The following is a 14,810-nucleotide window of genomic DNA, read 5'->3' as shown; positions in this document are numbered from 1 at the left end:
GGGTGAGCTAGCATATTCTCTGGAAGAGGAGAATTCTGGAGTTTTAATAAAATACGTATATGTTATGTTAGGCGTATATGTTGTATGTGTATATATGTAAGTGTACATGTTATATGTGCATATATGTAAATGTATGTGTATGAGTACATGTTACATGTGTATGTCTGTGTGTATCTACGTGTATGTATGCGGTATGTTTATACATACACTATGTGCATAACAGTGGAAAATCAAAAACTGATGATAACAACCAGCTGATAAGAGAAAGGCATGATGGAGAAGAGGCTGTTATAGTTTGCTTATTAAAAAAAAAAAAAATTCACTTCACTGAGGAAGCCATCCTTCAAGTTCTACTAGCCGCTCACTGCCCACATAAACAATAATGTTTCTGCTTTAGATTTCATGTACATCTTTCACCTTTTCCTTCATTAATCCAATAAATCAAAGTGAGCACCTACTAAGGTCCATGCACCGTATTCTGGGATAAAGAGTAAGTGAGAGAGACAAAGTCCCTTTCCTCTAGTGGGGAAGAGAGACAGTAAACAAATGAGCATACAACCTAATTTCAGGTAGAGACATGGGCTGTAGAGACACATAAAGCCAGAAAAAGCAGAGAAACCAGGCTTCCTGATTCCTAGCCTAGTGCTTCTTCCTCAGGTGAGTGGCTTTCCAGCTCTCTCTCTCCCTTTTTTTTAAACCCCAAATATTTCTTTCTTCAAACGGAATCATTTAAGACGTCCAACATGTGAAACAAGCATGGCTGGAACAGCTCTAGTTGAAAATGGGGTGAGTGGAGGGTTTTCGATAGCTCAGCTACCCCCTCCCCAAGGGCAGCTGGGCCCTGAACGTTGTCTGAGGAGGGACCCCCCCAAAACACTGCTCCCAGAGCACCCAGTCTCACCCAGAACACAGAGAAACTCCCTGTTCCATCAAAAAGGGACACTTCCCACCCAGAAGGGATGCAAGTTCATTTTTATTTTATTTTTTTAAAATATTTATCTATCTATCTAAAAAAAGAAAAAGCAGGGAGTTGGTGAACGGAGGCGATGCTGAGCAGAGCTCTGAGTGAAAATGTAGGGGAAGAGCTTTAAAGGCTGAGGGGACAGTAAGAGCAGAAACGCACTTTGGGGAACAGCAGGAGAGGTGACAATTGGAGCAGAGTGGAGCTCAGTGGAGAGGGGTAGAGAGGTGGCAGACCCCTGAGGAAGAAGGGCTCTGTTAAATTCATTCCTGAGTGCATCATGGTCTGAGATGGATTCCAGAAAGGTCATTAATTACATTTAAAGGCAGAGAAGAATAATTTAAGGTATTAAAAGAAAATAAGACCTCCTCTGTTGAGGAGAGAAATATATATGCATGTCAAATGCAGGGCGTCTGGTCTCTGTATTCACCAAATGGCTGGGATCTTATCCCACCCCCATCCACCACTCACCCACCCGCCCCCAGTAGCCAGAATGAAAAACATAACAGAAATTAACCAATGGACTAGTCTTCATCAGGATTAAGTCTCTCAGCTGTCACCCCTGCCTCCCTCTTAAATGGCTGACGGCATCTCTGGTCCTCCCCTAAACAAGTGGCTCTTTCTCTGGTCCCAAATAATTAGCTTCCCCAGACACAATGGGAAGGCCTCAGTCCAAGTTGTGAGGGAAGACATTTGAAGGACAAGCGAATACTAGTGTTTTGCTTGGGCTGTGGGACAAATGTTCCGGAAATCAAATTTTTTTTATGTTTGTAATTATGCATATCCTGCAGTATCTGCATAATGGGTCCAATTCAGCCTTGGCCTTGCCACAAAACTGCCATGTCCCTGGAAGGTCAGCGCATAACATGATGAGTGAACAGGAAGCCTCATGTTGATAATAGTGCCTTAATTTTTTTTTGTTTTGTTTTAATTTGGGGATGACCTTTGCTCTGTCAGTCAATTTGCATGCATTTGCAAACATATTCTAAGCACACCCATACACTTGTAAAATGCACATCTGTGAAATCAGCCTTGGGTCTGAGATAATGTTTGTAAAGATTTCAGGTGACAGGGAAGCTAACTACTACATTCTTCCTGGTGCACGGTAGAATTTTAAAGTCAGAGCAGGCAAAATACTAAGTTAGGAAAGCTTTGTGCAACGAGGCAACCTCAGAAACACTATTGCTAAAGGACCCAATGTGAACAAAACACACTTGGGTTTAGGTTCATTCTCAAAAATCTTTCTTTAAGAGAACAATATAAAGATTCAATTTTGATTTGAACAGATCCACCATAAGGTTTAAAAAAAAAAAAGAAACAAAAAACTTTGGTTCTGCTCACGGTTTAACAGAATATCTGTGCACTTAGTTCAGAGTTTGGCAAACAAGTTTTCAGTTAAGTTTTTTGACATTTTTCACCATGTAACCCAGATCGTTCACACAGCATCTTCAAACTGGAGGTGTGAACAGTATTCTTGTGCTAATTTAAGTCCAAAGTTTAAGTGTTTGACAGTTAAGAGTCTAATAAAAATCTTTCAAAAGAGGATATTTATCAACACAGCCTGAGCCAAAGTGGTCCTGTTAAGTCAGATATGTGAATTCCACATTTGGCCTTCACCAAATTTCAGGGGTCTTAATGGAAGAAACAATTTTTACAAAAGAATCAAAAGGCATGATTTTATATGCTCTCTCATTCCTAGTATCCTCAGGTCCAAAGAACTGGTGGCAGCTCTCTTTCCTATATATGTAGTTATAGAAAGGCTCTGTCACTCAACTGATTTTATTCATATTTTTCTGAGGGAGAACAGGTAGCTCCTTTTTTCCCAGACCAACCATGAGGGCACTTATTCACTTCAAACCCTGCCCTAGTTGAAGTCCAAAAGAAAGTTGTTCCCTTGATGGATTTAAGCATCTCTGGAGTTGTTTTCCCCTCCAGCTGTTACTCCTGGCTATCCAGTCACCCTTGGTATGTGTCAGTGAACAATAAAAAGTAGCCAGGTCACCAGGGTGGGGACTAACTACTCCCTGGCTTCTCTAAGTTCCCTGCGCACCTTCTGGCATTTAACGCCACAAAAACAAGAGATTTAACACTAATGACAGTCTCTTTGTCCCTTACTCCCCATGCCTACAGCCTCCTGCATTTTAATGAAGGCAAATTGCACATTCCCCTTCCAGGCTGAAATCCAATGCCCCCTTGACTTTATTCTTAGGTGGCACAACTTAAAAGATAAATTATTTTGTGGGGTTTTTTGGTGTTTTGTTTTGTTTTGCTTTTCTTCTGTCAAGAAAACTGTGGAGGAGTGGAGGAATGGGGACTGGGGGAGGGGAAAGGAGTATCCCAGATAACATTTCTCTACCTAGGCACTCCTGTGTGTGTGATCATTTCTTTCCCAACTTCTCTTTGCAAGCCAGAATGTTAAGGTATGAAAAAAGCTGGCTGAGTAAGGCTCCACTTTTTGCTTCCAGGAATCCAGACTAGGAATGTCACTAATCAGTCTTCCTTTGTCGTCTTCCCACCTATTTCTCTGAGGCCACGATGATTTTCTCATAAAAGGAACTCATAGAGAGGCTGCATGGGATGAGTCCAAGATACACATTTTTCCCTTTCTCCTGACACAAAGACATCTGACCAGAGGGTGCTAGGCATTTGGTAGAAGCAAATAGGACAAACGTGAGGAAAATGGGAATAAACTGAGAAACTGTAACTCCGTTATAGGAGAGAGTCCGTTTGTTTGGGTGATACTTATGTGACTGTGAAGACGGCTGAAGCCGAAAATCAGTTTCCACGGAACCTTTGTTCTGGCTGAACTTCACCACCTGCATGCATGGTGGTGTAAACTTTAAAAAGTTTGTAAAGGGCTGCAAACTTTGGAGATGACGCATAGTGGCTAGCACAGAACATCTGCTTGGTAAATGGCCTGCACTATTAGAGATGCTCCACTAGCCCAGATTGACTCATTCTCAGTCTGGTTCCATTTTAAGATTTTGGAGACGTGATATATTAACTGTGGCTGCTATACCAACAAGCCGGTGGCTTTAAACAACAGAAGTTTATTCTCTCCTAGTTCTGGAAGCCAGAAGTCTGAAATCAGAATCACTGGGCCAAAATTAAGATGTCAACAGGGCAATGCTCCCTCCAGAAGCTCTAGGGGAGAATTCATTCCTTGCATCTTCCAGCTTCTGGTGGCTGCTGGCATTCCTTGGCTGTGGCCTCATGACTCCAATCTTCAGGGCCAGCATCTTCAAATCCCTTTCTGTTCTGTCTTCTCATTGCCTTCTCTGTGTGGGCAAATTCTCCCTCTATCTCCCTCTTACATATGTGATTGTATTTAGGACACACCCAGATAATCCAGGATTATCTCCCTATCTCAAAATCCTTAACATAATCAATCCGCAAAGATCCTTTCTACAAATAAGATAATGTTTACAGGTTCCGGGGGCCATAGGACCTGATGTCTTTGGGGGCCATTATTCGGCCTGCCACACCAGGAAAACTTAGCATTATCCAAAGAATAGAGCAGGGAGCGGTGACTGCAAGAAGCCTCAGGCTGTCTCTATCACCATGAAGATACTTGCTGCCCACACTGCGCTAGTTTGGTGTAATGCCTGCAGTTAACGTATGTGATATCATTGACACAGCACAGGTATCCAAATCTTTTGGATTCAAATTTTTAAAATCTGAGCTGCTCAACAGCCTCCAGGATGGAACTGCCTGCATTTTCTGTGTTGAGTGACCTGAAGCCTAGTTTCTCCTGCTTACCACCTGGCCTTAGCTCTACCAACCACTCACTCTTCCTTATTGTTAAACACAGTCTGTGTGAGGAAATCCATGAGGGAGCTGGCCGAGTTGGTGAGGCTAGTTTGGGTAAGAGGGATGTACCCGGCGGTCCTTTATTTGGGGGGGGTTCCTTGATGGGCAGTTGGGTATCAGCAGGAGAGTTGAGATAGAAGCCTTGGATTTATTACCATTTTCTTTACCACCCTGATGCTCTGCAGAGTCCTCTATGATTCTTGGGTCCCTGGGTTAGAAACACTTGCTGAGGTGGGGCTGACCCTACACGTTGGGCCTCACGTCTGCTGGGAAACCAGCCAACAGGCTCTTCCTGCAGCAGAGGGCTCCATCTCCACAGAGCTGAGTTAAATGTTCATACGTGGAAACAGATGGAACTAGTAATGAACGTTTGGGCAGTTTTCAGGTCACAATTATGCTTTCACACATTTGGAAGTTGTCATTTCTTGATTTGTTCTCTAGTGATATCAATGAATCCCATATCCTTAGTGCAGTGCAAGGCTGGCACTAGGGCGAGGCAAGTGAGGCACTCACCTTGGGCGCAAAATTTAAAAGGGTACCAAAAAACTTAGTAATCAAATAACATTTTAAATACAATATTTAAAAAATATAAAATCAGCAAACTGTGGCCCACAGGCTAGCTACCTATTTTTGTACATAGAGTTTTACTGGAACCAGGGCTAGGATTAGGGTGCAGGGTGGCAGTCATGAAGGTATTGGTTGAATTTTGTCTTTAAAATGCTGATATTTTGTTCATCAAGGGTTTTTTTTTGCATTGTTTTGACTTTCTCAAATAATTTTTAAGTAATTTTGATTTTTAAATTTAATTTTTAAATTAAAATATTTTTCAAACCCAGTTTTTTTCAAGACAGCCATTTTTCTTCAAGACAACCATTATATCTTGGTATGGAACACAAGTGTTTTATGCATATTTCCCAATTTGTCACACAAAATATTAAAAAGATGTACTTAAGAATCCAGATTTAGGGCTTCCCTGGTGGCACAGTGGTTAAGAATCCACCTGCCAATTCAGGGGACACGGGTTTGAGCCCTGGTCCGGAAGATCCCACGTGCTGCGCAGCAACTAAGCCCGTGCACCACAACTACTGAGCCTGCTCTCTAGAGCCTGCGAGCCACAACTACCGAAGCCCCGCATGCTCTGCAACAAGAGAAGCCACCGCAATGAGAAGCCCGCGCACCACAATGAAGAGTAGCCTCGGCTCGCCGCAACTAGAGAAAGTCTGCATGCAGCAACAAAGACCCAACGCAGCCAAAAAGAAATAAATAAAATAAATAAATTTATTAAAAAAAAAAGAATCCAGATTTAATAAAATTAATAATCTTTACTACTTCATGAAGGATATTATGTGAAATTGACTTTTTTTTTTACTATGTGTACACAGTGGCCATAAGTTTTACTTGCCATTACTTTTACACCATTAATGCAAATGCCAATATAGTAAAAAAAGACCAAAAAAATCTTAGAATTATTATGAAAATACTTTTGGTCCCACACACCCCTTGAGAGGGTCTTGGGAAACTCCAGAGATCTATAGACCACACTTTGAAAACTACTGCCTTAAAGGATAAGGTTTTAATGATTTAAAGGTTAAAACCATTAAAGTTCAAAACCATTATCAATAACAAGCTAAAATCCTCAGTCAGATGGGGGCAACATAATTATGACTAACTCCAAAGTTAGTTTTGCAAAAATAAGTGGTGAAGAATTAAAGCAAATTGATCCATCTGTCATATAAACAGTTCTAAGCAATTAGGAGATCTTTGAAACTAAAGGTAAGGTATGAACAATAAGTAAAAGAATCTGAATGCCTTGAATATAATCAGTGATCTGAAAGCAGGGCCATTTAAGGGCAACCCATCCCTGGCCTCCCCTGCCTCCGGGGAATGAGGAAGCAGAGGAAACTATAGCAATAACGGGAAGATTAAGGCACACACAGCATCCCTAGGCTGTTCAAAGATCCTGGGGCCAGTCTGCCTGGTAGTAAAGCTCTCTCCTGCCATTTCCTAGCATACAACTGTGGGCAAATTCCCAAACCACTATCTTTCTCAGTCTTCTCATGTGTAATATGAATATAATATTAAATATACCTTCCTCATATGATCGTTGTAGAGAGTTCATGAGATGACGTAAAGCACTGAGCACAGTGTCTGAGAGAATAAATATTTAATGAATGTAACTTACTGAAAACAAGCATACTTCTGTACTGATTCATTGCCCTGTGTTCAGTAACTTTCCCTCAAATGCACAAATGCTTAATTAGCCAGCCCACTGTCTTACTGTATTAGGTGTTCAGTAAAGGTTACGTCCTCCCTCCAGCCAGACTGGGAAGCCTGTCTGGACCTGTCATTTCATCCATGCTGCTTTGAGCGTCATGGCTTTCTCACCAACAATTCACTGAGAAATCTGATGCTTAAATGTGAAAAAGTGTATCAATGTGCAAATTGTTATGTAAAAATGGAAATGTTTGTTATACAGTAGAATTATGCCTTATATTTTCTTAAAATTACTTTTATTGATGTTGAAAACACGTTTGAAAAGCAAAGGAATTGTTTTTAAACATCAAAGCTAGCAAAACATTTAACCCACCAACAGAAAAACATCAACCTGGCTTTGTTAAGAGGTCTCTGTGGTAGACAAAATAATGCTCCCCTACAAAGATGTCCACATCCTAATCCCCAGAACCTGTGAATATGTCCTTTTACATGGCAAAAGAGACTTTGCAGATGTGATTCAGTTAAAAACCCTGAGATGGGGAAATTATCCTGGATTATCCTTGTGGGCCCAGTGTAATCACAAGGGTCCTTAAAAACAGAAGAGGAAATAGACATTTCACCAAAGAAGACATACAGATGGTCAAGAGGCACGTGAAAAGATGCTCAACATCACTAATTATCAGAGAAATGCAAATCAAAACTACAGTGAGGTATCACCTCACACCAGTCAGCAGTCAGAATGGCCATTATCAAAAAATCTACAAACAATAAATGCTGGAGAGGGTATGGAGAAAAGGGAACCCTCTTGCACTGCTGGTGGGAATGTAAATTGATACAACCACTATGGAGAACAGTATGGAGGTTCATTAAAAAACTAAAAATAGAACTACCATATGACCCAGCAATCCCACTACTGGGCATATACTCTAAGAAAACCATAATTCAAAAAGAGACATGTACCAGAATGTTCACTGCAGCACTTTTTACAATAGCCAGGTCATGGAACCAACCTAAATGTCCATCAACAGATGAATGGGTAAAGATGTGGCCTGTATATACAATGGAATATTACTCAGCCATAAAACGAAATGAAATTGAGTTATTTGTAGTGAGGTAGATGGACCTAGAGTCTGTCATACAGAGTGAAGTCAGTCAGAAAGAGAAAAACAAATACCGTATGCTAACGCATATATATGGAATAAAAAAAAATGGTACTGATGAACCTAGTGGCAGGCAGGGCAGGAATAAAGATGTAGACATAGAGAATGAACTTGAGGACACAGTGGGGGAGGGGGAAGCTGGGGTGAAGTGAGAGTAGCATGGACATATATACTCTACCAAATGTAAAACAGATAGCTAGTGGCAAGCAGCAGCATAGCACAGGGAGATCAGCTCCGTGCTTTGCGACGACCTAGAGGGATGGGATAGGGCGGGTGGGAGGGAGGCTCAAGAGGGAGGGGATATGGGGATGTATGTGTGTGCATGTGGCTGATTCACTTTGTTGTGCGATAGAGGCTAGTGCAGTCTTGTGAAGCAGTTATACTCCAATACAGATTTAAAAAAAAAAAAAAAACAGAAGAAGAAAGCAGAAGTCAGGCAGGGGAAGATTTGACTATAGAAGAAAGGCACAGAGAGATGCAACATTGCTGGCTTTGGAGACTGAGGAAGAGGCCACATGCCAAGAAATGTGGGCAGCCTCTAGAAGCTAGAAAGGGCAAGGACACGGATTCTCCCCTAGAGCCTCCTGAAAGGAATGCAGACCCACCAACACCTTGATTTTAGCTCAGTGACACCCATGCCGGACTTCTGAACTACAGAATTGTAAGATAATAAAGTTGTGTTGGTTAAGCCACTAAGTTTGTAGTAATTTGTTACAGCAGCAAATAGAAAACTAATACAGTCCCAAAGGTTATCCCAATCACCCTTGGTATGCTTCAGTGCACAATAAAATAAGTAGCCAGGTCACCAGGCTAGGAACTAATCATTCCCTTGGCTTCACTCAGCTTCCCAGTGCAGCTTCTGGCCATTTAAATGCCACAAAGTAAGAGACTGACCATTAATGACAGTTCCCACCCCTGAAGATTTGGATTCTAAAGGTCTGGGACACAAGAACATCTATGTATAACTGGTGACTCTATTAAAGATGGCTGGTGGTCCACACTTTGAGAGACATTCATTTTACTCACAGGAGCTTACAATTTAGGTGCTAAGTAAATAGAATTCTAGTCCATAATAGATGAATAAATATGCATACTTCCAAAGAGAAATTAACAGCCAGGGCAAGGTTAAAAGGCTGGAAATGGCCCAGAACACATAAATCCTTCCACATGCTTATGTTAATAAAAACGTGTCATAGAATTAAGCCAGATGAGATCTCTGTCTGCTCCCTCCAGTGCTTCAGGGCTCTGGAGCAGACAAAACAGAATGCTGGCAGCCCTGCAGACCTCTCACGAAAAAGCGTCCCTGGTGAGCACAGCCCCCCACCTGTCCTACCTGTCCCACCTGCTTCTTTATGAGGTGGTAATGTGCTGGCCCAGGGTGTGTCATCTTCAAACTGAACCCAGCTGCTGATGGCTGAAGCCAGGTCAGGTGGAGGCTGCTCAGGGCTCAGGGGAGGGGAGGCCGCTTCAGAGATGAGGCCCATCTTTTCAGAAGAGTCATCGTGCTCTGAGGGGGAAAGGTCCTGAGAGCCTCCATCCACCACACAGTTCTCCCCAGAAGAGATCTCAGACTGGTCTGAGGAAGACGATGGTCCTGGGAGGTGCTCTTCAGTGCCCCCTGAAACAGATACCAGAAACTACCATCACATCATGCGAGGAAGGCCACTCTTCAGAATTGTCTCGTGGAGGAAAAACAAAGGACAGGCAAGCAGTGACCAAAGGACTCACCATTACAGGGTGTGAGGGCAGAAAAACAGCCATGCCCACCTGCCTCTATGCTTAAAGAGTGTTTACCTTAAAATGTATAAAAACTATACCCTAGGATGTCCATAGCAGTCTCCATGCAGGCTGAGACTGGGAGTCTTGTTCACTATTCTTATCCTACCATCTACTCCAGTGCTTAGGGGTCACAAACAAAATTCCTACAGAGGCCGAGCAACAGATAGAACTAGGTCGAATTAGAAAAGCGAAAGGCAATGGGGAATGGTGGAGACTGTGGCTCAACAGGAGAGCTTCCGTCTGGACTAAAAACATTCAAATTCAAACTCTGCGCAGTCCAAATAACACACATCTGCGGGCCACCATGTGCAAACCCTGCACTAATGACCAGCTAAATATGGCACAGAGGCCCTTCCTCTAGCTTTTGTATCACTGCATTGGTCCTGGAACATTTAATAGCCTTCAAAAATTTGTTTTTAAATAACAGAACTAGATCCCAATTGTGGTGGTGATTACACAAATCTATACGTGTGTTAAAATTCATCAACTGTAGACCAAAAATGGTCAATTTTACTGTATGAAAATGTTTAAAAAATAAAAGTACTGATGCGAAACTCCTTTCTCCCATCACTAGCCAAACAAACAGGTCTACCTGAATGTAATTATTTAGATAAGCGCTGTCCTAAAAAAGTAAAAGGTGGGCCATATATGAATTTTAAATTTTCTAGTAGCTACATTTTAAAACTAAAAAGAAACAGGCAAAACTACTTTTAATAATATGTATTTCATCTCAGCATGTTGAAAATGTGTAATATCAACATGTAATTGACAAAAAACTGTTAATAAAACATTTAACTTTTACTAGGTCCTCGAAATTCAGTGTGGGTATTTCACATTTATAGCGCATCTCAATTCAGACGAGCCACATTTCAAAGACTCGATAGCCACATGGCTACTGTATTGGACAGCACACCTGTAAACTCACACTTTCCAGGTGCTGTAAATGAAGCTGGGACGATTTCAGGTGGCAGTAGCAGCGGTCGTGGAACAGAAGCAGCTGATGTGGTTCTGTAAATAGCTCCCGCATCCTACCTTGACCTTCATCCCTGAGCACAGTTCCCCAGAAGTCAATCTAGCCACCTTCATCATGATCACGGGTGACAATTATGAGCCCTTTCCATGTGCCAGTCACTGCTGTAAGTACTTTACATGTTAATTCATTTAATCCTCACAACCACCCTGAGGTAGGTACTGTGATTACCCGTACTGCACAGATGAACCACCACCCAGGGAGGTTAAATCAATTATCCACCCAAGGACACATCACTCATCCATAATGCAGCCAGGATTTGAGCCCAAGGGATCTGGCTCCAGCTCCTGTCACTCTTGACAATTATGCTTTAAAAATTGAGACCATCCGAATTGCTGTTGGGAATAATAACCGCAAAGACTGAGCATAAAGTACTTTGGAAATAGGAAGTTAATGTTCATTGGAAGAAAGCAGCCAATACTTTTGGTGTTTCCTGGTCCTTGTTTGGGGACCTAGGTTCTAAGATGTTTCCTCCAGGCTTCTAAGTGGAAGAATCTGGACCTGAAGAAAGTGACAAACTGGCTCTGTTTTCCGTATCAAGATCCCCCCCAAAAGAATGATGAAATAGAAGCCATAACAAGCAGGTGTGGTTCTTTGTTAATCTTTTCACTTAGGCGATGGAAGTTCTCCTTACCCTCAGAAGGGACAGGAAAGAGTGGCTCCTCATTGAAAGAGACCCACTCCGACTGGTGGGTAGCGATCACATGGTCCAAGGTCGTCATGCTAGGAAGGTGCTGGTCATCTTCACACTGCTGGCCTCAGGCAGACCCCAGAGCAATGGCTGGGGTGGGGTGGGGTGGGGGTCTGGTAGCACAGTGGACTTGGGCCTGGGGTCTGTTATGGGGGTCTCGCGGAGAGTGGCACTCAGAACGTAGACAGATTAGCCTCTCTTGCCTTTGGTTAATCTGCCAAGTGGAAATCTGTTTAAAAAATAAAAAGTAAAAGGGATAACCATCACATTATAACCAATCCACTCAGGTCTTGAGCTTTCAACACTGCCCACAAGGAGGTCTGGGTCGTTTCCAACCTATTTACCTTTCTCTATCCCTGTCTTGCCTTCACTTCTCTTACAGAAATATCTGCTTTTAGCATCAAGATCTCTGTATGTGCCTTCAAATCAGACATAAATAATCATGCAGATTTTAGCAATCAGATTCTCCAATTTTCCCAGTTACTATATTTTGGAAATACTTTTATCTATAAGGCCATCATTGTAGAACAAATATTAAAATTTTTCAAAGTGCTTTCACTTTCCTTTACCAGATGGCAAAATAAAAGCATGTTCTTTCCTATTAAATCAGTGTGGTTTGTTGCCTTAGGCAGGTAGCTCTTTGCAAGCCTGATTTAAATCTTTGGCAGAAACCCAACCATCTCCAGATGGTATCTCCAAGCATGATTTACCAATCAAGAAAAACAGAAAAGGAGTCATCTTATTCATTTGGAGTAAGGGGGTAGGGCATATTTACTTTAGTGGAAAATGTGAGTTAAAGAAACACATTTTCACTCTAGGACAGTTTGAATTAGTATGTAAAAATCTAGCCTTTACTCACACTGCAATTATGTTCCATGTAAGGATACTTAATAGACTCATAATATTGCTTGTACAATTAATGTCTTTTTACAACTGGAACCTAACTCTTGATCTTATAATGAATTAGCAAAATCTGAATTAATGTTTCCACATAAGAGCTACTATCCACCTTGAACAGCATCAGTTCTTATTAACTGAATACTCACAATATTCACTTTAGTCTAGAATAATTTAACTTATAGCCTTCTAGCTGGTGCGCAATAAAAAGAAAACATTGAAATTTTACTACGGTTATTATCTGCAGTAAATAATCTATGCTAACGATAAAGAGAATAGAAACATTTAATAGCTTTTGTTTTGGTAATTAAAACAATTAGTTTTGTTGCATGATACTTCCTAAAAACAAGTAATGTTTCCCACAGAATCTATAATTTTCAGAAACCTATTTTCATACCATACTTTGACTGAATAGCCATTGTAGTTGGGTAAGAATTATTATAATTCTTTCAGAGGAAGAAATCTGGGCTGAGAGGAGTTAAGTGACTTATCCAACACTTTTGCTGTTTCAAAGCCTTTGTTTGGTGCCCTAAGATTCTAAGATGTTTCTCCCAAGTTTCTAAGTGGAAGAATTCACACATCCTAGGATAGTGACAAATGGACTCTTTTTATTCCATAGTAAGAGACCACCAAAAAAATGATCAAGTAGAGGTCATAACAAGCAGGTACACACCTGCACCAAGCTAGGAAGTAATAGATGCAACACTTGAGCCCAGGTCTTCTGATGCCGAAACACTCTAATCTTTGGGTCATAGCCACAAAGAAAAATACTAGAGAATATATATAGACTACCACCAACTAAAGTACTTTACAGACATTAATGACAATGGAACCATAATGAAATGATCAGTGAAACTGCTCACTGGAAATCTGCCAGGGAATCCAAGCTGTGCGCAGAATGGAAAGTCCAGAAACCTCTCTTCCAAGTTCCTCTCCTAAGATCCTTACCAATCACAGGACCAGACATGTGCTAAAAGCCTGGAGAGTGAGTGCTCCAAACCAGATCTCACCAGAGAACCAGGCAGGGCCCACGGACCCAAAGAGCTGATTCCAGTGGGCTTCTCCCATTAAGCCTTTCTCAAGCCCGTCAAATGTTAGCATCAATGTGGCAATGGCTGCAGGCCAAGAAAAGACAGTAAAATTGAAGAGTCAGATTCCCCCTCTCCCAACAACAGCAGCATGCAAACCAGTTCCAACAACCACCACAAAGCCACAATACTACAAGTCCACGTGCTGACATTTGCAGCATCATAGCTCAATGGGGAAAACATCCTGCCCATCCCATGATGATGAATCCAGCGAAATTCACGGATGAGTGTGGGTGGATGAGGGGAAGGGGAAGGAGAGAAGGAAAAGGGTGAAAATAATGGAGAAAATATCTAGAAATTTTAGAGCTCCAAGATTTTAAAGGCCAGTAGTCCAGCTCTCAAGTTTTACAGATGGAAAAAAAAAAACCCAAAAAAACTGAGGCCTAAGGAAATCAGGCATAGTAACAACAGAGATTGAAATGGGCTCAGGAGTTCCACTGTCTGGATTTGAGTACTGTACGGTCTTTAAGCCTCAGCTCACCCCTCTGCAGCAAAACTCATGTCATAATTTTAAGGATTAAATAAGATAACATACACCAAGTGCTTAGTACTGGGACTGAAAAACCCTATGTAACAATGACGATGATCATAGCAGGTGAGCTTACAGAGGGCTTACTGGATGCCAGGCCCCAATCCAAGCTCTTTATAAATGTCAACTGTGGTCATCGCTACCGTAGGTAAATGCCTCACACAAAGGTACACTGTTTGCCAGTCGAAGTCTTGGGACCAGAACACAAATTTCACAAAACCACCCCGTTTCTGTCACTTACACATTCTGATTTTAGTGATTTCCCTTTTCAGTGCTTTTTCGAGCAGTTCTCCCAGATGCTAAACGGAGTCACGCACTCAACTTCCTCTTTATAGATGCAAGCGCTTTCTGGCTGAGGAACCAAGACCACTACTCAGACGTATGAACAAAAGAAGAGCCCCCAAGATTTATCTACCCTTCCTCAACTTGCCCATCCCAGATCCAGACATGGCTGGTTACAGACCATGAAAAGTCTCAAGAAAGGCTGGGGGAACAAATTTATCACGGGGAACCGCCTATCATAACCCTGTGAAATGGATTCTAGGTATTTGCCATGAAACAGCTATATCCAGTGAACCCTGAGATGCCTGACCCTGAGGAGTGCTGGGCGAGCAGCTGGAAGCCCTCAGAGGAACCTGATCATTGTGAGGC

At 41.9% G+C, this 14,810-nt stretch overlaps 1 protein-coding gene across 3 annotated transcripts in view; it reads right to left on the bottom strand.

Annotated features, from left to right (window-relative positions):
- The window catches only part of STON2 (stonin 2), a 148,625-nt gene that overhangs the window by 102,438 nt on the left and 31,377 nt on the right, over nt 1-14,810 (bottom strand). For 2 of the 3 annotated variants that reach the window (XM_060125458.1, XM_060125546.1), the window contains exons 2-3: nt 11,589-11,874; nt 9,488-9,763 (exon numbers count right to left, since the gene is read on the bottom strand). In XM_060125458.1, the coding sequence (XP_059981441.1) occupies nt 9,488-9,763; nt 11,589-11,676 (364 nt within the window). In that variant the 5' untranslated portion in view covers nt 11,677-11,874. Of the gene's footprint in view, nt 1-9,478; nt 9,764-11,588; nt 11,875-14,810 lie in introns of all 3 variants that reach the window. The other variant, XM_060125625.1, reaches the window with a different exon arrangement.

Source organism: Lagenorhynchus albirostris, chromosome 1 (genome assembly GCF_949774975.1).
Source record: "Lagenorhynchus albirostris chromosome 1, mLagAlb1.1, whole genome shotgun sequence".
In the NCBI taxonomy this organism is placed as follows: domain Eukaryota; kingdom Metazoa; phylum Chordata; class Mammalia; order Artiodactyla; family Delphinidae; genus Lagenorhynchus; species Lagenorhynchus albirostris.
This window is presented reverse-complemented; position numbering and strand designations above follow the sequence as displayed.